At 36.0% G+C, this 26288-nt stretch overlaps 1 protein-coding gene across 3 annotated transcripts in view; it reads left to right on the top strand.

Annotated features, from left to right (window-relative positions):
* Window positions 1-26288, top strand: part of HDX (highly divergent homeobox) — a 154791-nt gene that overhangs the window by 34292 nt on the left and 94211 nt on the right. For 2 of the 3 annotated variants that reach the window (XM_062183540.1, XM_062183538.1), the window contains 2 exons: window positions 5011-6123; window positions 25014-25067. In XM_062183540.1, coding sequence (XP_062039524.1) covers window positions 5038-6123; window positions 25014-25067 — 1140 coding nt within the window. In that variant the 5' untranslated portion in view covers window positions 5011-5037. The remainder of the gene's footprint in view (window positions 1-5010; window positions 6124-25013; window positions 25068-26288) is intronic. The other variant, XM_062183539.1, reaches the window with a different exon arrangement.

The raw sequence follows: 26288 nt of genomic DNA, 5'->3' as shown, positions 1-26288 counted from the left end.
TAGAGAGGAGGCATAAGATAAGTCTAACACAACTTGTCACTGATTTTATTGAGTGCATAGGTCCTTTCATGTTTGAACATGCTACAAATCCTACTGGTGTCAAACCTTAGTGATTCAAAGATTATTAACATTCTCATTCTTGGCATTCATTAGGCTAATTTGGGAAAGAGAGAATATGTCTGTTGTTAAGTTTATGTTCCTGTTAGATGTACGTTCAAAGATTTTAAAAGATAAAAATCTCTTGATAAACAGAATTCTTTGGAAAATATATCTCCTAGGTACTAAATGATATGTTCACCTTCAAATACGGAATTATGCCACCATTTCTGGGTATCTAGGTTATCTGTTTCTTATTTGCTGATTATCAACAATCATACAACCAGAAACACTGCCTTTTGATAGCTATGTATGGTCTATTTAAAATATCTTTACAAAATGAACTTTCAGAAGAAAATATTGAATTGCCTTAGGAGAAATAATACAAATACGGGTAATATTTCAATGAATTGCACTTTAAAAATATAAACTTTTTTCTGTAGTAATTTCTTTCCTGTTTTTTTTTCTCCTTTTATCTTACATTGCCTTACAGTGAAAAACCTTCCCAGGCAGCTACACTGTGGACTGTTATCTTTCATATTTCCAATTTGTTATTACAATCTTCCCCTCATAACTTACCTGATTGTGCTTGAAGATTGAGAGTGCTGAAATACAAAGATTTATATTTATACTCCAAAGAGTGTGGAAATCTAAAACAAACAATGGAAATGAAAGATATAAATTCTTAGAATGTAAGATTACAAGTAAAATGTTATGGAAGTTATAAGCAACAGTGTAAAACAAATACATTTTCTCTAATCTAGGAAAATGTCAACTGTACTGAGAAATGAAGTATTCCTAATCTACATCTCAAGACAATCTTGATAGCTTTTTTAGTCAAAGGAAAATGGAGTAGAGGCTCATCACTCCACAACCTGCCCCTGCCCCTGCATTATTTTGCTATGTCTATATGCTCTACTTGAGACTTTTTTTTATTATTTTTGACAAAATATTTGTTATATTTTCCTCAAAAGACCTCAAGTCTCACTGTATTAACAACTTGATAAAGGATAAAATAACATGAAAACCAAGAAGAATGCATAGAAAAAGAAAAGTTTAGAGACAGTGAATTCATAAGAGAAAATGAAAAAAAAATATGGATATCAAGCATTGGTGATTAAATGCCTTTCACCCTATTTTTTTCCTATGCAGTATTACTTTATTTATTCCCCACTCCAAATTGTCATCATATGGATTTTGTCTGATCCACTTTTTTCCTTCTCATCAGTGAGACATTCACAGGGAGAATCATTTACGTATGATAAGCAATGGTAAATTGTGTATTCCATTCATCTTTTAGTAAAATTTAATTCAGTTATTAGGCAATGAATTTTTATTATTATCAACAATGGAAATATTTTTTAAAATATATACTTTCCTACTTTTCTTCAATACAGCATGTGGAAAATAACTGAATCCTTAACTTTTTGACTCAAAGTTTTCCTTATGGAAATCAATTATATTGTGCTTTAAAATAATAATACTCACAATGTGGTAGCATACATAGGATTAATTTCCCCTTTATTTAAGAATCACAGACTACTATTTAATTTTTTAAGTTGGTTCTGTTGTTTTCCTTTTATCTTCTTTTTAGTGTGCAATAGCTAGTGAACGTTTTTAGTTTTGCTGCTATGAGGGTGCCTTCCAAAACAGTCTCTATCACCAATGCTCCTGGTTTTGTTATTTCTAATTCGTTGTAGACTACAATGCCATGTTTGTTACAATTATATATAAAATCATTAAAGTGAGTCTTAAAGTTAGGGGTTGTCCTATTAGGGAAGTCCATGGATCTTATGACATTGGCCAGGTTCTGAATAAATGAAGTTGCTAGATAGTTGCTTCATATATGCATATTTATTATTCTATTACTCCATTTTATTTTTGATGAGTACATAATATAAATATCTAGCAAGCTATATAATAGCTATACATAATATACATTATATGCATAAACTATAAACATACACAAAGTATACGTATCAACTGTGTAAGTAAGCCACGTAAATTTGCAATGCACTAAGATCACTCTTAAACTTCCTCAGTTGAGATATGTATTGTGTGATGAGAACATAGTAGGTTGTGTTGTTTTTCATAAATAGAGCCCAGAGTTGCCCGCCAGGTGTAATAATTCTTGAATTCCAATTGTATTAGTTCACAAGCTTCTTCATCCATGTGTATATATTTTTTCAAAGTTGTACAAATACATTAGCCCCCCCATACTTTTGAAAAGACAAAGTACAGCAGTTTGTTTTGAATATTTGTAAAATGTACCTTTTAGGAAATTATATTTATTCAAAAACGTTCCTTTTTAAATATGTCTCTTGGGTATAAATATTAAAGACTTTTAGTTTTTTTCCACTCTCCCCTTTGACATTTATACTCACATGTCCTTCCAATTGTGATTTTTCACTCCTGCTGTTTCATGAAAGTAAGTGAGAATGATTTTAAAATTTCCACTGCTGCATGTGAAGCAAAAGGGAGCATCAGTTCCCGGAACATTTTCTTTATGGGAAAAATTATAATTAAAAAAGTTAAATGATAAACAAAGATTATTACTTCAGAAATTTCGAATCACTGCATGTGGGGTAGTGGAAGGTAAATGTGCTTTGAATTCAGGTAGAATTGACTTTGAATCTTCCCTCTGCCACTTGCTGGCAGGATATCTTTCGATACAGTCTACTTATTTCTGCACCTCAGTTTCTTCATTTATAAAATTAGAAAAACCCTACCAAATAAGCCAATATTTATAAAGCAGACATAATGGGGATTCAATATATGTTAGCTTTTATTTTTTGTATTATAGCAGCATTTATGTTGTTTATTATACATCAGATGTGGTCTTCAGAAACACATCATACATAAAGCTAAAAAAATATACCTAGTATTATGTTTGTGTAAGGCTAGCTCATTTAATGTTTTCATATACCTACTTTGTTTGTTTAATTCTTAATAGAAAAATGTGTTTGTTAGTTTATAATATGGTATGCATTTTGGAATAATTATAAGTTTGATAATCAATTTATGGAATGTATTATAATTGCATATTTTAGGAAGAGTCATGATTCAGTGCAATAACACCAAGGTAATTATAATAAATTACTTGTATAAAAGTGTGAATTTTGTAATCAAATCCTAAATGCCAACCACTGGCATTATTTTTATTAGTAATTTTTTTTCTGGTTATGAAAGTAATATATATTCATTCTATAAAATTTAGTATGTAGAGAAAGATGTAGAAAAAGAAAATAACTACTATATATTAATGACAAACTGAAAAAAGGTATTTGCAACTTGTGACAAAGTGTTACTATCTTTAGTAGAAAATTGCTTTTGCAAATCAATTTATAAAGACAAACACCCCAATATAAAAATGGATAAAGGTAAAGGAAATACAATTCTATCAAAGTAATATAGTGACCATAGAAATTCTAATCAAAACAGCAATTACATACCTGTTATTAACTCTCAAGCTAGTAAAGGCTACAAAAGATAATACAAACTGTTAGTGGGAGCAGAGGAAACCATAACACTCATACATTGGAGGGTACTTTGAAAGCATCAGAGCATCATAGTTCCCTTCTAGTATTTTATTCTAATGAACCAAGGGAACAAATCATTGAAATACAGTTTATAATAATAAAATCTAAAAATAATATAGATTAGCAGTATTAAATTAACAAAGTTAATATATATCCATATAAAAATATCATTAAACTTGAAGATTGCAAACATGTATATATTTCAAAATCCTATGAACACTTTTTGATGTCATTAGTCTACCTTTTAGAATGCTTTCAATTAGGCCGGTGCCGCGGCTCACTAAGCTAATCCTCCGCCTGCAGCGCCGGCACACCAGGTTCTAGTCCCGGTCGGGGCGCCAGATTCTGTCCCGATTGCCCCTCTTCCAGTCCAGCTCTCTGCTGTGGCCGGTGAGTGCAGTGGAGGATGGCCCAAGTGCTTGGGCCCTGCACCCCATGGGAGACCAGGAGAAGCACCTGCCATCGGATCAGCGCGGTACGCTGGCCACAGTGCGCCAGCCGCGGCGGCCATTGGAAGGTGAACCAACGGCAAAAGGAAGACCTTTCTCTCTGTCTCTCTCTCTCACTGTCCACTCTGCCTGTCAAAAAAAAAAAAAAAAAGAATGCTTTCAATTAGCCAATACCATTAATAAATACATTGTCATTAATAAATTCATGATGAAGACCATCACACATAAACTTTGATTTACATCTCTGTTTATTTTTAATATAAATTTCCAGGAAAGCATTTGCTAGGTCAAAGTATATAAACATTTTAATAATTCTTTTTTTTCTTTTTGACAGAGTGGATAGTGAGAGAGAGAGACAGAAAGAAAGGTCTTCCTTTGCCGTTGGTTCACCCTCCAGTGGCCGCCGCGGCCGGCGCGATGTGGCCGGCGCATCGCGCTGATCCCGAAGGCAGGAGCCAGGTGCTTCTCCTGGTCTCCCATGGGGTGCAGGGCCCAAGCACTTGGGCCATCCTCCACTGCACTCCCAGGCCATAGCAGAGAGCTGGCCTGGAAGAGGGGCAACCGGGACAGAATCCAGCGCCCCGACCGGGACTAGAACCCGGTGTGCCGGCGCCGCAAGGCAGAGGATTAGCCTATTGAGCCCAGCACCGGCCTATAATTCTTAATATATAGTAATTGGATGGGTTTTGAGGAAAAAAAGAGCAATAATATACTATAGTCTTAAAGTTCCTAGATATTTGGGAGACTTTGATCATGTTTGCCCTATACTTTAGTTACTGCTTCTTTTATAATATCTTTTTTACTTTACCTTTGTGTAGGCCTCAGTTCATTCTAAGACAAATGAGAATAGAATTTATAATCTAGCAATTGTTTTTTTTCTTGCATTATTGCTATTTTTTTTTAAATACTATTTTTTATCCTTCCAGACGTGGGTTGGCAATAAGAGAAGAAAAATGAGTAGTAAGAATTCCGAATCAGGAACAACAACAGCAACTGTTTCTGGTACCTCTTTAGCAGCTCCAGACATTACAGTCAGAAATGTGGTTAATATTGCTCAACCCTCAAGCCAACAGTCTTCTTGGACATCGGCCAATAATGACGTCATCGTAACTGGTATATACAGTCCAGCCAGTTCAGCAAGTAGACAAGGGACAACCAAGTATACAAATACACAAATTACAGAAGCACATAAAACTCCTATTCAGAAAACAGCCAGTAAAAATGATACTGAATTTCAGTTGCACATTCCTGTTCAAAGACAAGTAGCACACTGTAAAAATGCCTCTTTGCTCCTGGGTGAAAAAACAATTATTTTGTCACGACAGACAAGTGTGGTAAATGCTGGAAACTCAGTATACAATCACGCAAAGAAAAACTATGGGAGCTCTTCAATACAAGCTTCTGAAATGACAGTACCTCAAAAGCCATCTGTGTGCCACCGACCTTGCAAAATTGAACCAGTTGGGATTCAAAGGTCATATAAGCCTGAACACACAGGTCTGGCATCACATAACTTATGTGGACAAAAGCCAACTATTAGAGACCCTTACTGTAGAACCCAAAATTTGGAAATCCGTGAAGTTTTTTCACTGGCAGTTAGTGATTACCCCCAGAGAATTCTGGGGGGCAATGTTCCACAGAAGCCTAGCTCAGCAGAAGGAACTTGTTTGTCCATTGCAATGGAGACAGGAGATGCTGAGGATGAATATGCCAGAGAGGAAGAGTTGGCATCGATGGGAGCACAGATACCAACCTACTCAAGGTTTTATGAAAGTGGCAGTTCCCTTCGAGCTGAGAACCAAAGTACAACTTTGCCAGGACCAGGAAGAAATATGCCAAATTCACAAATGGTGAATATCAGAGATTTGTCAGACAATGTACTGTATCAAACTAGAGACTACCATTTGACACCACGGACCTCATTACATACAGCCTCGAGTACAATGTACAGTACTACAAATCCATCACGGAATAACTTTTCTCCACATTTTGCATCATCAAACCAATTGAGGTTATCACAAAACCAAAACAATTACCAGGTAATGTATAAAATTATTTTGTAACTGCTTTAAAAAGCTGTGTTTGGTTTTTAATAAATTATGTTCATATCCAGTTAGACTTGGGACCTGGGTCATTCAACTTGTATTTTAAAGTAGCGAAATTTTTGACTCAGAGCTGTGTTTTGGGCTCAACTCCTTGAAGAGTCTTGTGATTTCTTTGTCATGTTTAAAATGATGAGTTTTCTTTTAACGGAATATAGTCATTTTTATAACATGGCAGTTTTCCCTTGACATTTAAAATGATTTTGTTCAGGAAATGGTAGCTTTATGGGAAGCATTGCATTTCCCATCACTAAAATAGGATTAAATTGGCTAGGCTCATCCTCTTGAACATAGATTATTCCTGTAATGGGCTTTACTTACGGTTTGGGGAGATGTCACTCAGTGAATGGTGCTTCTCTGGGTATAGAGCCAGGCAAGTCAATCATTTCTCCAGGTGTCGGTGGTTGAGAAGTCAGCGCCTGCAATAGCAGCCAAGTGCTTCTTCCGAGAGCAAATGCTTCATTAAAACATTAAGTTTACCACTAATCAAATAATCTTTCTAAAAATGTTCATAGGGAAAAGGCATATTCAGAGTAAGAATTAAGGCAATTTTAGACCTGTGGACACAAAATAGGTGTTATTTCTTTACTATTTCACATATTCATTGTTAAGATGTACTTCAAACAAATTGTTTAGTGATGAGGTATACACTTACCTCAGAACATCGCTTAAGGCCATGGTTCTTCTCTGAAAAAAAAAAAAAGGTGTTTTAGAGAATTTGAGTAACAGAACATGGCTGTTTGTATTTTGCTTTCTACTGGCTAGCCCCTCTTGTCTGTTCAACCACCATACTTAAGGTTTAACTAGATTTAAGAATCTTCCAGGCTGTTTGCAACCAATTCAATAAACTGTCTTCTGGGGAAGGGAGGAAGGAAAGAGAGGGAGGGGAGAGGGAGAAGGAGAGGGAAAGGAGGAGAAGAGGGAGTGGGGAGGAGAGAGAGAGAAAGAGAGAGAGAGAGAGAGATCTTCCATTATCTAGCTTGCTGGCCCACTCCCCAAAAGCCTGCAACAGTAGGGACTGAACCAGGCAGAACCTTGGAGCTAGAAACTCAACCTGGATCTCCCCAATGGGTGGCAGAGACCCAGTTACTTGAGCCATCACTTGCAGCCTCCCAGAAAGTGCATTAGCAGGAAGCTGAAATTCGGAGTGGAGCCAGAAAACAAACCCAGGCACTTTGACATGAGATGCAGATGTACCAAGCAGCCTCTTAACCACTGTACTCAATGCCCACCCACCCCCATATCCTCTTAACTCCCTCCTTCTTACAGCTCACTGCTTCAAAATTAAAACCGGTAACAGTACAGAAGTGCTTCTCTGGCACCTGGCCCTAACAGAAGAGTACCCCATTATAATTATATAGTCATTTTTATGGAAAAGATGTCTCTCTCTCTCTCTCTCTCTCTCTCTCTCTACCTCTCTTTCGTTCCCTGGTCCACTCCCCAGATGGGCGCGACAGCCGGGGCTGGGCCAGGATAAATCTGGGAGCCAGCAGCTTCTTCCAGGTCTCCCACTTGGGTAGCAGGGGCTCGAGCACTTAAACCATCTTCTGCTGCTTTCCCAGACACATCAGCAAGGAGCTGAATCCCAAACTCATTATCAAGGAGCTGAATGGAAAGCAAGGCAGCAGGGAATTTAACCGGCACCTATATGGGATGAGGGTGTTTCAGGTAGCAGCTTGACTGGTTTCACCACAATGCTGACCTCTTTAAGCAGATTTTAATTACTTGCCCAAGAAAAATTCCAGCTCAGAAATCTATTATCCATCTTGGTGTTTCTCTGCTTTACCATTCAGCATGACTATTTGAACTCTAATGTGAGTTACTAAAAGCCTCAACAATGCAGAGTTTAATTTTTAATTTGTCATTAGTACACCACTCCCGAAGGTTAATTTAACCTGTGGTTTTACCTTTTTATAGACTCTATCTTTTTTCTGACAGAACTTTTAAAGAAACTACAATTTTTTAATGAAAAGAATCTTTTAAATGCATTAAAACTTAGTAATTATTTTTTAATACCAATCTCCTTAAAAGGAAAGCAGCTTGACATAACAATTTAGTGCAGGAGCTTGGAGCCTGGACAGAGTGACATTCAAATCTGGCCACATTCTACTTATACGACCTCTAGCAAGTGACTTAACCTCTCTGTGTAAGAGTTTCCTTATTTGTATAAGGCAGTGACCAATGCCTACTTCACAGGAATGCTGTCATGTGAAATGACAGTCTGTGCAAGGCTCCTTGTACCTTCCCTGGCACATAAGCCTTCTTATGCATATGAACTCAGAACTGGGAAGCTAATGAAACTCTGGTAGTTCATTTCTCCTTTACATCCCATTTCTACTGAACCCACAATCATCCTAGAGTAATTGAAGAAAAAATAGCACACAATACTGTCTGAAAGACTGGAGGTCAACTGTCTCCCTCATCAAAACTTAAATCCCATATATGCCTGTCTATATTATACCAGATTCCTTCAAGCTAGTTTGACTTGTGATAGCATGGTGGGGAAAGTTTAAAGAGAACTTTTTAAAGAAAGATATTCTAGTATAGTTTTAATGATCTGTGGTTATTTAAAAATTTATTATATATGAGTGAAATGATCATATTTTCATTTGATTATTGTTTATAGCCCTTGTCCGTATTCCCATTGAACCTTTTAACTTGTTGAACTCTGTTTAGTAGAGCATTAAGCCTTTGAATATAATGTAAATTAAAAATGTTATCTCAAAAATTAACAAATAGGAAAAGAGTGAGAATGAAAAAGAGAAAGAAAGGAAGAAAGCAATGAAGAAAAGAAGGAAGGAAGGAGGGAGGGAGGAAGTTCATTATATTATAGAATTATATCTGTGAACTACACAGAATCTGTCCTCTTTGTATTGATATCACATTAACTTGAGAATTGATGAGAATTGTGCTGTAGTAATTATCAAGCATTTGCTATGATCCTGAGAGTCTAATGTATTAATAAAATCCTTAAAAAGGAGAGAATCTTTAGGGTATCACTTTACCCTATCTTTCTTTTAGATGGGAATTGGGGAAACCAAAGCATCCTGAGAAGGTGGAATCCATGAATGTTAGCCTCTAAGGTTTCGATGAAGCTATACTCTCAACAGTGTTGGAACAGGACTTAAAGAGCCTATTGTCAGCTTGACAACTTTTCTATCTATAAAAATGTAATCCAGCAAAAAATTGTCTTGATTTTCTGACTCTGCGACATTATTACAGAGAAGTCTGTCTTTTCTCCCTGTTAAACCAATTAACTTCAAGCTGAGATCCCACTCCTGGAGCCTAGTCTAGTTCCAAGCTATCTAGCAGAATAAGTACAGGTGCAGGAATTTGATAGAGTAATTAAGATGCTAGTTTGGATACTTGTATCCCATAAAGCAGTTCCTGTGTTAGAGCCCTGGCTCTTTTCCCAATTCCAACTTCCTGCTAATGCATACCCTAGGAGACAGTAGTGATGGCTCAAGTTACCTGGGTTTCTGACACCCATGTGGGAGACTCAGACTGAGTTCATAGCTCCTGACTTTAGCCTGGTCCATCCCTACTATGGCAAGCTTTCGGGGAGTGAACGAGCAGATGGTGATTCTCTCTCCCTCTCTCCCTCTCCCTCTCCCTCTCCCTCTCCACTTTCAAATAAATACAATAAATATTTTTAAGAGAATAAGTTCAAATTGAAGAAATTCTAGAAGATGATAAGTTGACATTAGTTGTTTTGCAGCCTCTTGGGAATACTATATTAAGGGTTGAATTGGTATGAAAGAAACTGACAGGAGGTGACTATACCAGGATATTGCAGTTCCATTCCAAAAACTCTCCACACAAACCTCATTCATGGAGCCTGATTACAACCATGTTGATTTCTTAGGTGCCATTTATTTTTCATGTTATCTCCATGTCAGGAATAAATTTAATAAGTAAATTATCATAAAAGAACTATGATCACAGTTTATTAAAAATCATATGTGTGAACATATTGAAGCATTTTGGAAGACCAATGCTATAAATACACTTTTTTTTGTTATAGTACTGTTGTGGCTTGATAATTCACTGAATTCCCATCTCTCGTGGACTTCATCAGTTTTTAGAAATTAATAGAAGTTGAAACTTCGAGGTTCCTCTAAAAAATACCTTCCAGGGGCTGGTGTTTTGATGCAGCAAGTTCAGCTGCTGCCTGGGATTCCAGCATTTCAAATTAGAGCATCAGTTCAAGTCCCAGCTATTCCACTTCTGATCCTGCTCCCTGCTAACGTGCCTGGGAGAGCAGCAGAGGATGCTAGTCCATGTACTTGGACTCCTGTTTCCCAGGTGGGAGATCTGGATGGATTTCCAGACTGAAGGATTTCCAGGCTCCTAGCATCAGCCTGGCCCAGCCCCAGCCATTGCAGCCATTTGAGGAGTGAACCAGCAAATGGAAGATTCTCTCACCTTCTCTGTCACTCTGGCTCTCATTCTCGCTCTCTGTAACTCTCCTGGTCAAATAAATAAATCTTATTTCTAAAAAATCAGTTTACAAATATAATATATCCCCTTGGTAAACGTGCTTTGTTACTTCCAACTTTCTTCACTACTTGTGGACTTCAGAACTTTTTAGAAATCTAAACTTTGAAGTTTCATAGTTGAACAAACTTTATAGGTCATGACAAAGTATCAATACAAATTATATTTTTACCTGATGAAATGCGGGCCAGTAAAATTGAATGGTTTGGTCAAAATAATGCTAGGGATGCATTCAAGTTTTGAAAAAGGAACAGCAATGTGAGTTGAGTAGGTAGTTTTATCAAGTATTATTGTTAAATAATTTTATTGAGATAGAATTGCAATACAATGCAATATAGAATCCATACTTTAAAAGTGCACAATTCAGTAGTTTTTAATATATTCATAAAGTTGGTCAAGCAACACCACAATCTAATTTTAGAACATTTCTTCACCTTAAAAATGATCCACCCACCCATCTAGCACACCACCATTTTAATTGGGTTATTAGTTTTTCTGCGAAAGAGTTGTATGGATTCCTTACATATTTTGGCTATTAATCCTTTATCAGCTTTATAGTTTCCAAATATTTTCTTTTATTTCATAGGTTGTATTTTTATTTTGTGGACTTTTTACTTTAATGAAGTCCCAATTGTTTTACTTTTATTGACTGTGCTTTTGCTACCAAATCCAAAACTACCATTTCCAAGATCAATGTCCAAAGCTTTTCCATGTTTTCCTCTGAAATTTTTACATTTCCAGATGTTATGTTTATGTCTTTAATTCAGTTTTAAATTTTATCTATTTGAAGGGCAGAGTGGGGAGAGAGAGAGAGAGCGAGAGAGGAAAGAGGAGAGAGGACCCATTCATTGGTTCACTCCAATAATGTACCCAGGGGAGGCCAAAACTGGGAGCCAGTAACAAAATTCGGGTGTGCCACATGGGTGACAGAAAACCAACATCTGCTTCACAGGATTTGCACCAGCAGGAAGCTGGAATCAGGAGCCAGAGCCACGAGTAGAACCTAGGTGCTCTGTTGTGGGATATGGGTATCCTAACCAGTTGTCTTAACCACTAAGACAAATTCCTATCTCTCTTTAAGCTGTTTGAAGCAGATTTTTGTATATGATGTAAAATAATGGTCAAAACTCATTCTCTTGCATGTGGATATACAGTTTTCTAGACACTATTTAAGAGGATAATTCAATCCCATCAAGGTTGCATGTACCAATGCCATCTCATTACTCCATTTGATCAATTTCTGTTCACAATTGATCATAATGGCAGGACTAAGGATCAAAGGGATCACATAAACAAGACTAGCGTCTGAAAATACTAACCGATAGACCAAAAAAGGGAGAGAACGATCCAACATGGGAAGCGGGATACACAGCAGACTCATAGAATGGCAGATGTCCTAAACAGCACTCTGGCCTCAGAATCAGCCCTTAAGGCATTCAGATCCGGCTGAAAAGCCCATGACAGTATTTCAGGCAGGGAAACCCAAGACACTCTGTCAAAAAAAAAAATGACCTGAATGAAAGATCTCCGCGAGTGAGATCCCAGTGGAAAGAATAGGTCATCAAAGAAGGAGGTACCTTTCTCTGAAGGGAAGAGAGAACTTCCACTTTGACTATGACCTTGTCTAAATATGATAAGAGTCGGTGAACTCAAAAGGCTTCCATAGTTTTGGCAACTCATGACAAGAGCCTAGAGTGATTACTGATGCCATAAAAAAGAGTGTTAATTTGTTAAGTCAACAACAGGAGTCACTGTGCACTTACTCCTCATGTAGGATCTCTGTCCTTAATGTGCTGTACATTGTGATTTAATGTTATAACTAGTACTCAAACAGTATTTTTCACTTTGTGTTTCTGTGTAGGTGCAAACTGTTGAAATCTTTACTTATAATATACTAAACTGATCTTCTGTATATAAAGAGAATTGAAAATGAATCTTGATGTGAATGGAAGGGGAGAGGGAGCAGGAAAGGGGAGGGTTGCGGGTGGGAGGGAAGTTATGGGGGGGAGCCATTGTAATCCATAAGCTGTAGTTTGGGAATTTATATTCCTTAAATAAAAATTTAAAAAAAGAATAAACAGAAAAACATGCACTAATTGTCCTATTATTTAAGATTTTTTTTTGGACAGGAAGAGTGGATATTGAGAGAAAGAGACAGAGAGAAAGGTCTTCCTTTTCTGTTGATTCACCCCCCACTGGCCGCTGCAGCCTGCACACCTCGCTGATCCAAAGCCAGGAGCCAGGCGCTTCTCCTGGTCTCCCATGAGGTGCAGGGCCAAGCACTTGGGCCATCCTCCACTGCACTCCCAGGCCATAGCAGAGAGCTAGCCTGGAAGAGGGGCAACCGGGATAGAATCCCGCGCCCCAACCGGGACTAGAACCTGGTGTGCCGGCGCCACAAGGCAGAGGATTAGCCTGTTAAGCCACGGCGCCGGCCTATGTCCTGTTATTTAAAAAAAAAAAAAAGAGAGAGAGAGAGAGCAATAAAAAAAAAAAAGAGGATATCCTTTTCTCCAGTGCGTGTTATTGGCATCCTAAAGACTATCTATACTCAGATATGCATGAATTTGTTCTGGGCTCTCTATTATGTTCCTTTGATCTATGTGTTTTTATTCCAAAACTATACTGATTTGGTCATTAAATTGTAATATAGTTTGAAGCAAGGAAATATTCTCCCCTATAACTTTGTTCTTCCTTATTTGATGGTACCAAAAGAATTTTTGGATTATTTTCTTTATTTATGTGAAAAATACCATTGGAATTTTGATAAATACTGCATTAAATCTGAGGATCACTTTGGGTAGTATGTGCATTTAAACAATATTTATTCTTTCATTCTCTGAACTTCAGGTATATTTCCATTTATCTGCGTCATGCTATGTTTATTTTATCAGTGTCTTACATTTCTCACTACATGGATTTTTCACCTCTTTGGTGAAATTTACTCCTAAGTGTTTTGTTCTTTTTTGATACTGTTGTAAATCCAATTTTCTCCTTAATTATTTTTTGAGAAATTTATTATTAGTGGATAGAATACAACTGATTTCTGTATATCGATTCTTGTATCTTGTAATGAAACTGAATTCATTTACTAGTTGTAGTTTTTCAGTGGAGTCCTTAGGACTTTCTATATTATAAAATCATCAGACAGAGAGTTTTACTTTTTCCTTCCCAATTTGGTTGTCTTTTATTTCTTTTCCTTGCCTAATTGCTCTGGTTAGGACTTCCAATACTATATTGAATGAAAATATTAAGAGTAGACATCCTTTTCTTGTTTCAGATCTTAGAGGAAAATTAGCTTTTCACTGTTGAGCATGATGTTGGCTATCAACTTCTCATATATAGATCTTATTATGACAAAGTACATGTACCTACATCAATTTATTGAGATTTTATCATTAAAGAATGTTAAATTTTGTCACATATACTTTTTACAACTATTGAGATGATCATAGGATTTTTATCCTTCATTCTCTTATTGTGGTGTTTCACACTTATCAATTTGTATGTGTTGACTCATCTTTGCATCTTACAGGTAAATTCCATTTGATCATGGTATATGATCTTTTTAATGTGATTTTTTATTTTTTTCTTTTTAAAGATTTTTGCTTCTATGTTTATTTGATATATGGGCCTGTATTTTTCTTTCTAATGAGCTCCTTGTCTGGCTTTGGTATGAAGGTAAACCTTGCCTTGTGAAATGAGGTTGCAATAATTACTTCCTGTTCAATTTTTGGGAAGAGTTTCAGAAGGATTAGGTTAATTCATCCTGAAATGTTCTGTAGAATTCGCCTATGAAGTTTTATGTTCCTGGGCTTTTTTTATTTGGAAATTTTTGATAACTGTTTCAGTTTCTTTACTTTTTATCAATCTGCTCAGATTTTCTAATTCCTCATGTTTCAGTCTTGATGTGTTGTATATGTCTAGGAATTAATTCATAATAGTCTCTTATGTTCCTTTATATTTTTATGATATCAGTTATAATATCTCCTCTATACTTATTTGGATTCTCTCTTTTTTCTTGATTAACCTATCTAAAGGTTGGCCAATTTTTTTATGTTTTTAAAAAAATCCAAATCTTAGTTTTGTTGATTGTTTTTATTATCTTTCTAGTCTCTATTTTATTTATTTTTGCTCTGGTCATTATCATTTCCTTTGGCTAAATTTGGGCTTAGTTTGTTCTTTTAGTTCCTTGATATATAAAAGCAATTTATTTATTTGACATATTTTTTTCTAATGTTGGCATAAACTTCACCCTTATAACTTGTCTTAGTCATTTTTTTTGGAGCTGTAACAGCATTGCTGAGACTGGATAACTTATAAGGAATATAAGTTTATTTGACTCATGATTCTGAAATCTGAGTAGTCCAAGAACATGTCACAGGCAACTGCTCAGCACATGGTGAGGGCCTTCTTACTGTATCATAACATTGTGCTAGGCGTGTCATGACAATACAGCTTGCTCTGTTCTATCTTATTCTTACAAAGCTACTAATAGCAACATAGGAACCCCACCCTCATCATCTCATCTAATCCTGATTGAATCCTGAATGCCCCATCTCCAAATACAATTCATATATAAACCTGTGGATTAACTTTTCAGCACATGAACTTTTAGGGAACACATCGAAACCAAAGCATAACTGCTTTTGCTGCATCCTGTAAGTTTTGGTACACTGTATTTTTGCTTGCATTTGCCTCAAGGTTTGTTTTTTTTTTTTTTAATTTTTTCCTTCAATTTCTTCTTTGACTCATTGACTGTTCAGGAGTGTATTGTTTTTATTTCCACATTTTTTGTAGATTTTCCAATTTTCCCCTATTTTTGATTTCTATTTTCATAACGTTGTTGGTGGAATAGACACTTGACATGATTTCCACCTTCTTAAAATTGGTAAGATTTGTTTTGTGATCTAACACATGATCTGTCTTTGAGTGTGTTCTGTGTGCTCTGGAGAAGAAAGTGTACTCTGCACCGTTGCATGGATTGTTCTGTAGATGTCCTTTTAGTTCTTTTGGTCTTTAGCACTATTCAAGTCTGCTATTATTGATTTTCTCTCTGGATGATCTTTCCATTGTTGAAAGTGAAGTGTTGAAATCTCCTACTGTATTGTATTGCTGTCTGTTTCTCCCTTCAGTTATTTTAATATTTTCTTAATATATTTAGATGATCCAATATTCAAAGCATGTATTTTTACAATCATTATACATTCTTGAAGAATTGACTTCTTTATCATGATATAGTTATCTTTTTTATCTGTTTGGACAGATTTCGACTGAATCTGTATTTTGTCTGATATAAGTATAGCCACACTTACTCCTTTTGAGTTACTCTTTGCGTAGGATATCTTTTTCCATCTCTTCATTCTCAGCCTATATGTGTCCTTAATGCTAAAGTGAGTCCCTTGTAGACAACATATCATTGGATCTTGCTTTTTATCCATTCAGCCACTTTATCTTTCATTGGAAGAATTGTATCTATCTATACTTAACTATTGAAAGGAAAGGACTTACTCTTGCCATTTGTAAGGGATTTTTTATGTTTTATAGTTCTTTTGTTTCTTTATTTCTCTCTTGTTGTCTTCCTTTGTGATTTATTAGATTTGTTTTTTAATTTATTTATATTTATTTGAAAGATAGTTACAGAGAGAGGTAGAGACAGAGAGAGAGATCTTCCATCCGCTGGTTCACTCCCCAAATGGCTGCAACTGCCAGAGCTGAGCTGATCCAAAGCTAGGAGCCAGGAGCTTCTTCCAGGTCTCCCATGTGGGTGCAGGGACCCAAGGCCTTGGGCCATCTTCTACTGTTTTCCCAGGCCATAGCAGAGAGCTGGATCGGAAGTGGAGCAGCCAGGTCTTGAACTGGTGCCCATAAGGAATGCCGGCACTTCAGGCTGGGTCTTTAACCCACTCTGCCACAGCACTGGCCCCAATGATTTGTTTTTAGTATATGCTGTTATTCCTTTCTCTTCATCTTTTGTGGATCTTCTTTATGGTTACCATGAGGCTTATGTTAAACATAAGATAGTTGCTTTAAAGTCATTTTCTAGTAAGTGTAATGCATGCACCTCCTCTGGGACATTTTCTTGAGATTTATTTTATTTCTTCAAATGGACAATATTGTCCTGTTTCTTTGTGTACCTTATGAATTTTTTAGATCAGTCATTTGAAAAGTAAAAATAACAAAAACACCTATTCAAGTCTCTTCATTCTAACCCCATGCATTGGAGGTCCTTCACTAATCAACCAAGCATGAAATTCTTAAGATTTCTTGGCTCTTGTCTATTTGTCATCCCTAGGCATGTATACATAATGGTTACCAATCCTCTTATATACATGGTTACTTTTAAATATTTTAATTTTCCTCAGAGTGTTTCCCCCAGAGCCTTTAATATCCCTCAGTTAGTAATCTCTTTCCCTAAATGTTTGTGGATCTGCTGTTTCCTTCTGATTTTCACAAGTGTTACCCACTGCTTCCTGCCACTTTCTCTAGCTTGAGATCTGAGCTATGCCACTTTTGGCTGTCTGAACTCCAAACTGAGGGATAAAGAGACCGATATCTCAGGCAGATCTCACAGGTGTTAGAACACTACAAGTTTAGTCTTTCCTGCCCTCTCTTCATAGAAAGGACTGGGGATCAGGTCGCTACTTCCCCTAAAGCATGCCATGCACACCAGAAAGGGAATGTGACAAGGTAAAGTGAAAACAAATTCTCCTGCCACTTTAAATTCAGCATTTTCTTGGTTGGGCATTTGCTTCCTTGCTATAGATCTTTGACTTCCACAGCTATTATAATGTTGTGTTAGTCAGTCACTCGTTTATTTAATGTTTCCTTTGCAGGACAAGGGTCTAGAGCTTCCTAGTCTGTCTTTCTGACTTCCTCTGTTTATTTCTTAAATTACAGAATGAATGTATCAGCCCATATAGTGTTACTGCAACAACTAGTCAGGGTGTTTGATTTATTTTAAAAGCAGGCCTTTTGTTTCAACAAGGAGTCATATAAAAAGCAAAACCATGGAGCGATTCATGATAAGAACACCAGTCCAGTTCAGCAAGGATGGTAGCTTTTTTAAAAACATTAAATTACTTGCTCTTGTCTGGAGGACTGATCTCTGACTATACTTGTGATAAGCTATTTCATGTATTGTATATAATTATATTTAGAATTTAATGCTAACATTCAACAGCTTATTTTCTGAAATCAGTGAAGACATTCTATATTTTCTCAAATGCCTACATGATTAGAATTAAGGTAATATTTTGAAACATGTTAGAGGGTATAATTTCAGGGAATCTAGATTTTGTAATTGTGCACTCTGCAGTGATTTTGGATTAGAAGAAAATAATCCCACATGTTAATTTCATAATTTTACTTATGTTTTTCAGTTATTTTCACAGTATTTTGATAATTAGTAGGATTAAATCAAATTTGTTCTTTTTCTTTTTTAAAATTTTTTCTTTCTTTATTTTTCTTTTTTATTCTTACAAACCCTTGTGTTGAGGACTGACTTTCAATAGATCGCAGCGAAGGAGCTGCATCAAATATGTTCTTATGTTTGAATACTTTTTTATAATGTTATTGAAACATCCAAGAATTCCAGTTTCCCTCTTCTTAATCACTTCTAGTCTGTAAAATGTAACTATTAAAATTATGTAGAAGAAAACAAATAAAATATGAAGGTTTTCAACTTCAAAAAATTTTCAGCCTAGTGAACTATTCCTTTGAAATGTACAGGTCACTTTTATTATTGAAATATATCCATCTGTACTATTCCAAATTCAAATAGACAAGGTTTTTGAGTTTTTTTAACTTTTATTTAATAAATATAAATTTCCAAAGTACAACTTTTGGATTATAGCGGCTTTTTCCCCCCATAACCTCCCTTCCACTTTTGAGTTTTTATTACCTTTTTTCTTAACAAATAATTTATTTTAACTTAATGATCTTTTGCAGTAACTTTTTAATTTATATTATAATCACAGGCTTGGTGCTTCTACTAAAGAGTTCAATAAATAAAAAGTAAAAAGACCAGACTGCATCAGGAAAATAGAAAAGAATCAAAAAATGTTCAACTTCACATATAAAAAGTAAATTTTAAAATATTCACAAAATCATTAATACTATAATAGTAGATAATTCTTACAATTTTGGGGGCAAATATTTAATACAAAGTTTGACAAAATGCTGTATTTGCAATAGAACTGATAGACATGGGCCTTCGCTTTGCTTTCTTCTTTTCAATCTTAGCTCCCACATAAAAAGGAGAACATGTGGTATTCGACATTCTGTGTCTGGGTTATTTCCTTCAACATAGTGTCCTCCATTTCCAATCTTTTTGCTGCAAATGATAGAATTTCATTCTTTTTACAGCTGAATGATATTCCATTGTATATGTATATGCCACATTTTGTTGAATCACTGATCTGATGACGGCCTCCTTGGTTGATTTCATGTCTTGCCTATTGTGAACAGTGGTACTATTGACACGATAGAGCAGGTATCTTTTTTGATCAAATGAATTCATGTCTTTTGAATTTATACACAACATTAGGATTTCTGGATCATCTGGCAGATCTATTTCTAGTTTTTTTTAAAAGAAATCTCCATACTCTTTCTAATTTCCTGGAGGGCATATCTCAACTAGTTTCTACCATTTTCCTATCACTTAATAGAAGAAAATGTATGTGCTTAAAAATTTTAGTTCCTTGCCCTAAAGCTGTAGTATTGAAGCTATATTCTGTAAAGGTAACCTCTTTTCTGAAAGCTTTTCCAGAGACTTAACAGAGAGAAGAAGAGGAAAAAAAATTTAGATATGTTAAGACATCTTTTCTTCTTTGCTCCAAAACACAAATCGCTCCAAAACCAGAAGCAGCTTGTTCTCTTCCCCTCAACTCCATGCAGTTATCTCTCATATACTTCCACTCTTGGTCTTCGATTGAATTTCAGCAAGTGATAGCTAGTGAATAATAACTGCCCAAGCTAATTTAATCAATCGATCAGCAAATATTTGTTGAGTGCCTATCATGTGCCCAGCAGTGCTCTCTGTGCTGTGCATATCACAAGTGACAAACAACTAGAATGTTCTCCCAATTCAAGTAAAATTATTAGTAAGTTTTAATACTCAGCTAATACCAAAACAATGATGGCAAGGTAAAACATTGATTTATGAATCTCTTACTACAGAACTTTGCAGAGAGATCTGATTTTAGTCTGATTGTTTCAGTTAATCAAATTTCAGTTAATGAACAGCAGATTAAGAAAATTTCCAATTTTCCTGACTTCATAAAATACAGCACATTTCAAGTAATAGCTTTACTAGACTCATAAATTAGTCTGATAGCATATCCAGCCTATGTGTAAAATTCTTTTTAAAACAGATTGTTTAAATCAAATCAAGGGCCGGTGCCATGGCTCACAAGGTTAATCCTCCGCCTGCAGCGCTGGCATCCTATATGGGCACCAGGTTCTAGTCCCGGTTGCTCCTCTTCCAGTCCAGCTCTCTGCTGTGGCCCGGGAGGGCAGTGGAGGATGGCCCAAGTGCTTGGGCCCCTGCACCCGCATGGGAGACCAGGAGGAGGCACCTGGCTCTTGGCTTCAGATCTGCGTAGCTCAGGCCATAGTGGCCATTTGGGGAGTGAACCAATGGAAGGAAGACCTTTCTGTCTGTCTCTCTCTCTCAAAAAAAAAAATCTAATTTTTTGTAATTCCTGTGAGACTATATAAAAAAGATAATTAGAACAATTGTCTTAAGCATGATACTTTGCACTTAAGAATCTAACTATATGCATACCTTCTTGTGAATGTACAGTCTTGGACAATATGAGCATATATAATGCATAATTAATATTATGATATACAGTGTCTACTTAAAGTATGATTTTATATGAGACAGACAAATGTGTTTGATTCACAAACCTTAACTATGCGTATGATGTGACTCTAGTTTACATCACACAGTCCTCAGTGTTATGTCCTTTAGCCTGTCCACTCAGACATGATATGCAGACTTCCAAAAGCAGACACTTATTTACATTTAAATTTAAAGTTGTGACTTTCTGGTAGCTTCAGCAGACCAGCCACTTTGGGACACAGTTTTCTGATGGCTGTAACAAGACTATTTCCATTCTCTCCAAACTGGTTCTTTTCTATCTTATACACAAGACCTTTCTTTAGAAATATGTTTTATTTCTCAATTCCTACCTCCACTACCCTAGTTCCAACTCTGCATTACCTCTTAGTCAGACTATCATGAAATTTTCCACAGTTTTTAAATTCACTGTTCACATAATGGCAAACTAAGCTTCCTAATGCATAAAAATATAATTCTGACCATATCACCCATTGACCCTATCACACTTCTACATGAAAACCTTCATTGGTTCCTCATTTTCTAAGAATTGTAATTAAGAGTGTCTTGCATTTATGGCTTCCACAAAGCAGCCCAAAATTCCCTTTATAGTTCCAGTTGAATCGATCTTTCCTCAAACACATGCTATCCTTTACTGTACTGATCACACTATTTTTCCCTGGAATCCTGTCTTATTTCTATCAGAATTCTACTGGTCTTTTATGGTTTAGCTGAGATATCAATCCGCAAGTGGATGTAATTTTGCCATATTTTGAACTCTAATTGCACTTCATTTATTGTACCTCCCTTATGACTCTTATCATGGTTTTCTTTGTATTAAAGTCATTCACATATCCGCCTTATCTCTTCTTCTCAAATCATAGTTCTTGCCCTCCAGGAAATTATGTTTTACCCACCTTTTTATTTCCTGTAACACCTTAAACGGTGCCTAGTGTAGGAGAGATACCTGATAAACATGTGAACAGAATTCAAATTAGCTACCTTGGAAAGTTGTATCTACTTATTCCAATAACGTCCAATTTGTCAAAAAGTTTTTGAAGTTCTTTTACAATTGCTTTATGAGCTAGTGGGATTCTTTAAATGCTTTCAGTGGTGACAAATCATCATCATTTGTGGGAAAACTTGATTTTGGAAAATAGTCAGAATTCATTCTGAGCCACGTTTAGTGAATAATAAGGATGTTCAATCTGAGCTGTTACATTTGCAGTTCAACTGAAAGGAGTGTGAGGTAATAAGACAGAATGTCTGGGTGAGGCATGAACTGGTAATTCCAAAAGAAAAGTCCCTAAGATGCTTTAAACAATGGCAATATCATTGTAATGAGTTTATAACATCCCAAGTTTTCTACGTTGAAATGTACAATACTCAGTTGATATGTAATTTCTAATATATTTGTTAAATTAGTCTTGTCTCCTAATAGCTTCATTTTGCAACCTTCTATTTCAGTTTTTTATTTTTTTTATTTTTGACAGGCAGAGTGGACAGTAGAGGGAGACAGAGAGAAAGGTCTTCCTTTTTGCCGTTGGTTCACCCTCCAATGGCCGCCGCGGTCTGCGTGCTGCGGCCGGCGCACCGTGCTGTTCCGATGGCAGGAGCCAGGTGCTTCTCCTGGTCTGCCATGGGGTGCAGGGCCCAAGCACTTGGGCCATCCTCCACTGCACTCCCTGGCCACAGCAGAGAGCTGGCCTGGAAGAGGGGCAACCGGGACAGAATCCGTCGCCCCGACCGGGACTAGAACCCGGTGTGCCGGCGCCGCAAGGTGGAGGATTAGCCTGTTAAGCCACGGCGCCGGCCCTATTTCAGTTTTTTTTTTTTTTTTTTTTAAGTGTGTTTGGAATTGAAATATCACTTAAAGAAGTATACTAGCCTTCTCACTTCTCTACTTCATTTTATAGCTTCTGGTGAATGAGAAACCTGTCATCAATATTGCACCAAACAAAACTTCCCAAATCTGGGGAAACATGTTTATACAGTACTATGATTCATAAATTCCACAAATTCAACTGTTCTGCCTGCCTCTTCCTGAGTTTTACCAGAAACATAGGGAGCTGAAGAATAGATTTGAAGTAAACAGAAGAGATTAGTTAAATATAGCATTTGAGTATCATACAACTGCTGCCACAAAATTATAAAACAAAGAAAAAAGTAAAACTTGATCTCTTCCCAAAACTTATGGCATTCAGAATGTTTGTGTATAATTCCATTTTTTTAGTTACATACTTAACTTAACTTGACTTAAACAAGAATGCAGTTTGTATTCCTAAAATTCACATCAAAAGAAAAATTCACATCAATATTTTACAAATTTTACTTTATTGTGTTTATTGTAAGTATCAAGTTTATTATTCATATGTGACTTTTCAGTAGTTACTGATTTAAGGTTTTGTTTGTTGGTATTTTATTTGGTTTCACATTTTCTCTAAAAACTCTGTATAGATAAGTGTGAATTATCTTCATTAATGGATAGGAATATGTATACAGATAATCCAAATACATAAAAATACAATTCTGACCATATCACATATCTTCATGAAAACCTACATTGACTCCATATTTTCTAAGAATTATAAATAAATTTACCTTGCATTCATGCAGCCAAAAATTCTCTTTATAGTCCTAGTCGAATCGATCTTTCCTCAAACACATGCTATCCTTTACTGCACTGATCACAATATGGATATCTGAATTTTTTTCTAGAATATATTATGTGATTATTTAGCAATTGGACCCTTCTTATTGAAACTAATCTATTTACTTTACAAACTCAAATATGTAGTGATGGAGAGAAATAAAGGATATACTGTGAAGAATTTTTCAGAAGATATCTCTCCTTGTTTTTTTCATCATTGAAAAATCAATTATTCACATCTTGTCATGATCCTTTAGCCTTCCAATTAATTACCATTTCACTATAGTAATATTTACCTCGGTAAAATGGTTTTATCCTTAAAAGTATTGCTTGGATTTTATTCATTTTTGTTCCATGCCTTGTATGTTGGTATATTTGCAGCATAAAGCGAGACAGCAGAAGGCAAGTCTGTTGGCCAGGGATAGTTATATTGTACTTGAAATTTGAATACATGAGGACATTAATATTTAAACTGATTTTCTAGTCATCATTCTTTGTGAATAGGTATACTGCTATATAGGTCATTACTGAATATAATTTATCAAAAACAGTAAATAGTTGGTTGAATGCCACTTCTCCACTACTATCACCCATCAAGGTTGATTTTACTTGTCAGTCTCCCAGGTGTGTGCTTGAGAAGGAAGGAGAGAGCAAGTGGAAAGTGTGGAGTATTCCCCAATCCTTTTATGTCCCATGAAAAAGTACTGTTAAGCCTAGGTTAACCTGAGCCACAGCTCAGAGGGCCACTTTGGTCTTTGTAAATACTCCTCAGAGTCCCACAGGAATAGCACCTATCTCCTGTGTGGCAATGCTAAGGTAGTATGATATTGCTGGCCATTTGCCTTAGTATCTTCCAGTTTAAAAGTGATGACCATATTGTTGAATATGATTTTGCAGAAGCATTGTTTCAGTTTGGGATGTGAGTACATAGGTGGATGACAGAGTTTGAAACTTAGCTACTATAATACACTGCTTCATTGGTAAAGGTCAAATATATCAACATTTCTGGGAAATTATTAGAAAATATTGGCTCAGAAATGAAATACTTGTGTCGTAAGCAAGAAATATCTGCTCAAGGTTATAATATTGCCAGACTTCACTACCAACACTAAACACTGGAATTTATCTCAAAAAGAACAGATTTTATTGGGCACACACTCTTATCCAGTTGATAATGTTTAAAGGTTCACATTTTCTCTATTTTATACTCATACATTATTTTTGCAAAACAATCTCTCTTTAGGTTAATGGGCCCATTAAAATCTAGAGTTCACCATTTTGTAAGAAAGGGTGGAGCACTAGTCTTGTAATGAGGTCACAATTTAGAAAAGCAATAGTTCAGTCATTTGTACTGCAAGTCTAAGATTTGTATTAGGAAAGCACATGTAGTTATAGCTCTATCAGACAGTGCTTCTTTTGCAAAGCAAATACAAGTAGTGAATATAAACAGTTGCTAGCAAGTATCCTTCTTTATAAATTCTTCTTTTGTGGTGATGTCCTAGCTACAACATTTTCACTTTTCCCACAGGCCACTGAATCTTGATTTTAATAATTATATTGTTCATATATTTCCAAACACCCAACAGAGTCCCAATAATTCTAGGGCCCCAGCAGTGTTCCTTAAATTTCCAAGGGAACTTTGCACCACTTTTAAAATATTTTCACAAAGGAAAGCCTTTTAAATCTGTTGAGCTCATGAAGGAAACAACATTGTCTAGTGGGGAATATGCTCAGAATGCAGACTTATTTTTATATCATGTATGAATTCTTTGTTGATCAACATTCCAAGTAGTGTCAATGCATACCTTACTGAGATTCCATTTGTTGTTTCCACAGATTTCAGGAAACCTTACTGTGCCTTGGATTACAGGGTGTTCTAGAAAAAGAGCAGTAAGTAATTTTTCATTTAAAGTAGCAAGTGGGTTTCCCCTTGTGTTGTTAGTAGGGATGTCATTAAGAATATTGTCATGGTTTTTGGAAGGCTAGTAAAAATGAAACTTGACAATACTGCCTTTTCGCAAAAGAGGTATCTGTATATTACATTTATTACACAGGCATTCAAATAAAATACTGTAATCCACATACCAAATAATCTGTAGGAAGTTTTTATTCAGTTTTAAAAGCATTCAAAGGTAATTCATAAAATACCATTTTTTTCTCTACATCTAATTCACCCAGTTAGTTTGATAACACAATTGAATCATGATTGATCGGGAAAATCACTTTTAAGTAATTTACGCTACTATTTTTAGTGCAATTCAGTATTTAAAAGTGATGAGAACTAATATTTAGTAACAATATTTTTCCTCTGGCTTTCTGCTACAACTACTATAATTTTTCTAATGTTAGTATAATAGAGCTTCTGTAAAATTGTTTTCTCAGAGCATGTCATATAGTTGGTCTTCATTTTAACAAATACACCCAGGAGATTTAGATGGGGAACAAAGAATTTTAACCACCAAATGGCCATGAATACTTTAAGAAAGATAATTCAGGTTACTTGATGATGGATAGGTTTGAGATAAATAAAACCAAAACTAGGATTTCAGTCAGTACTGAATAGGATTGTCTACATTCCTTCTACCCTTCGCTTCTCCACCAAGTAGAACTATAAACTCTGAAAATAATACAAGAGGCCATAAATGAAGAATTCTGAAAGGTGGAAAGGAGAAGGCAACTGGTTAGAGACTCCTGGAGGGACTACATAGTGTTTGCTCCCCACCTAAGAGTAGAAGGCAACACAGGTCAGGCAACTCATGACCTCCAACCTAGCAACAGAGCACAGCTCATCCCTCCCCCAGATAGAGAATAGGTCTCACGATAGGCATGAACGGATATTGACAACACTGGCATTGGTTGTCAATTGGGAAACCCTGCTGACAATAAGCAGCTATGGTAAATGTTCTCCTTCCCTTCTAGATCTGAACCCCTGCCTCTCTTACCTGGAGACACCAGGCAGCAATGCCAAAGGAGGCTGCAGCCTCAAAGAGCAACCTGGCTTGGAGTGAGCAACCACGGGGGCACATTTTGTCCTTATAAACCTGAGAATTCTTTTACTTGTCTAGAGAACCAGGTAGCTGGTTAGCACCAGTCAGAGGGATAAGACCAGAG

This window comes from Lepus europaeus, chromosome X, assembly GCF_033115175.1.
Source record: "Lepus europaeus isolate LE1 chromosome X, mLepTim1.pri, whole genome shotgun sequence".
NCBI classification, from domain to species: domain Eukaryota; kingdom Metazoa; phylum Chordata; class Mammalia; order Lagomorpha; family Leporidae; genus Lepus; species Lepus europaeus.
This window is presented reverse-complemented; position numbering and strand designations above follow the sequence as displayed.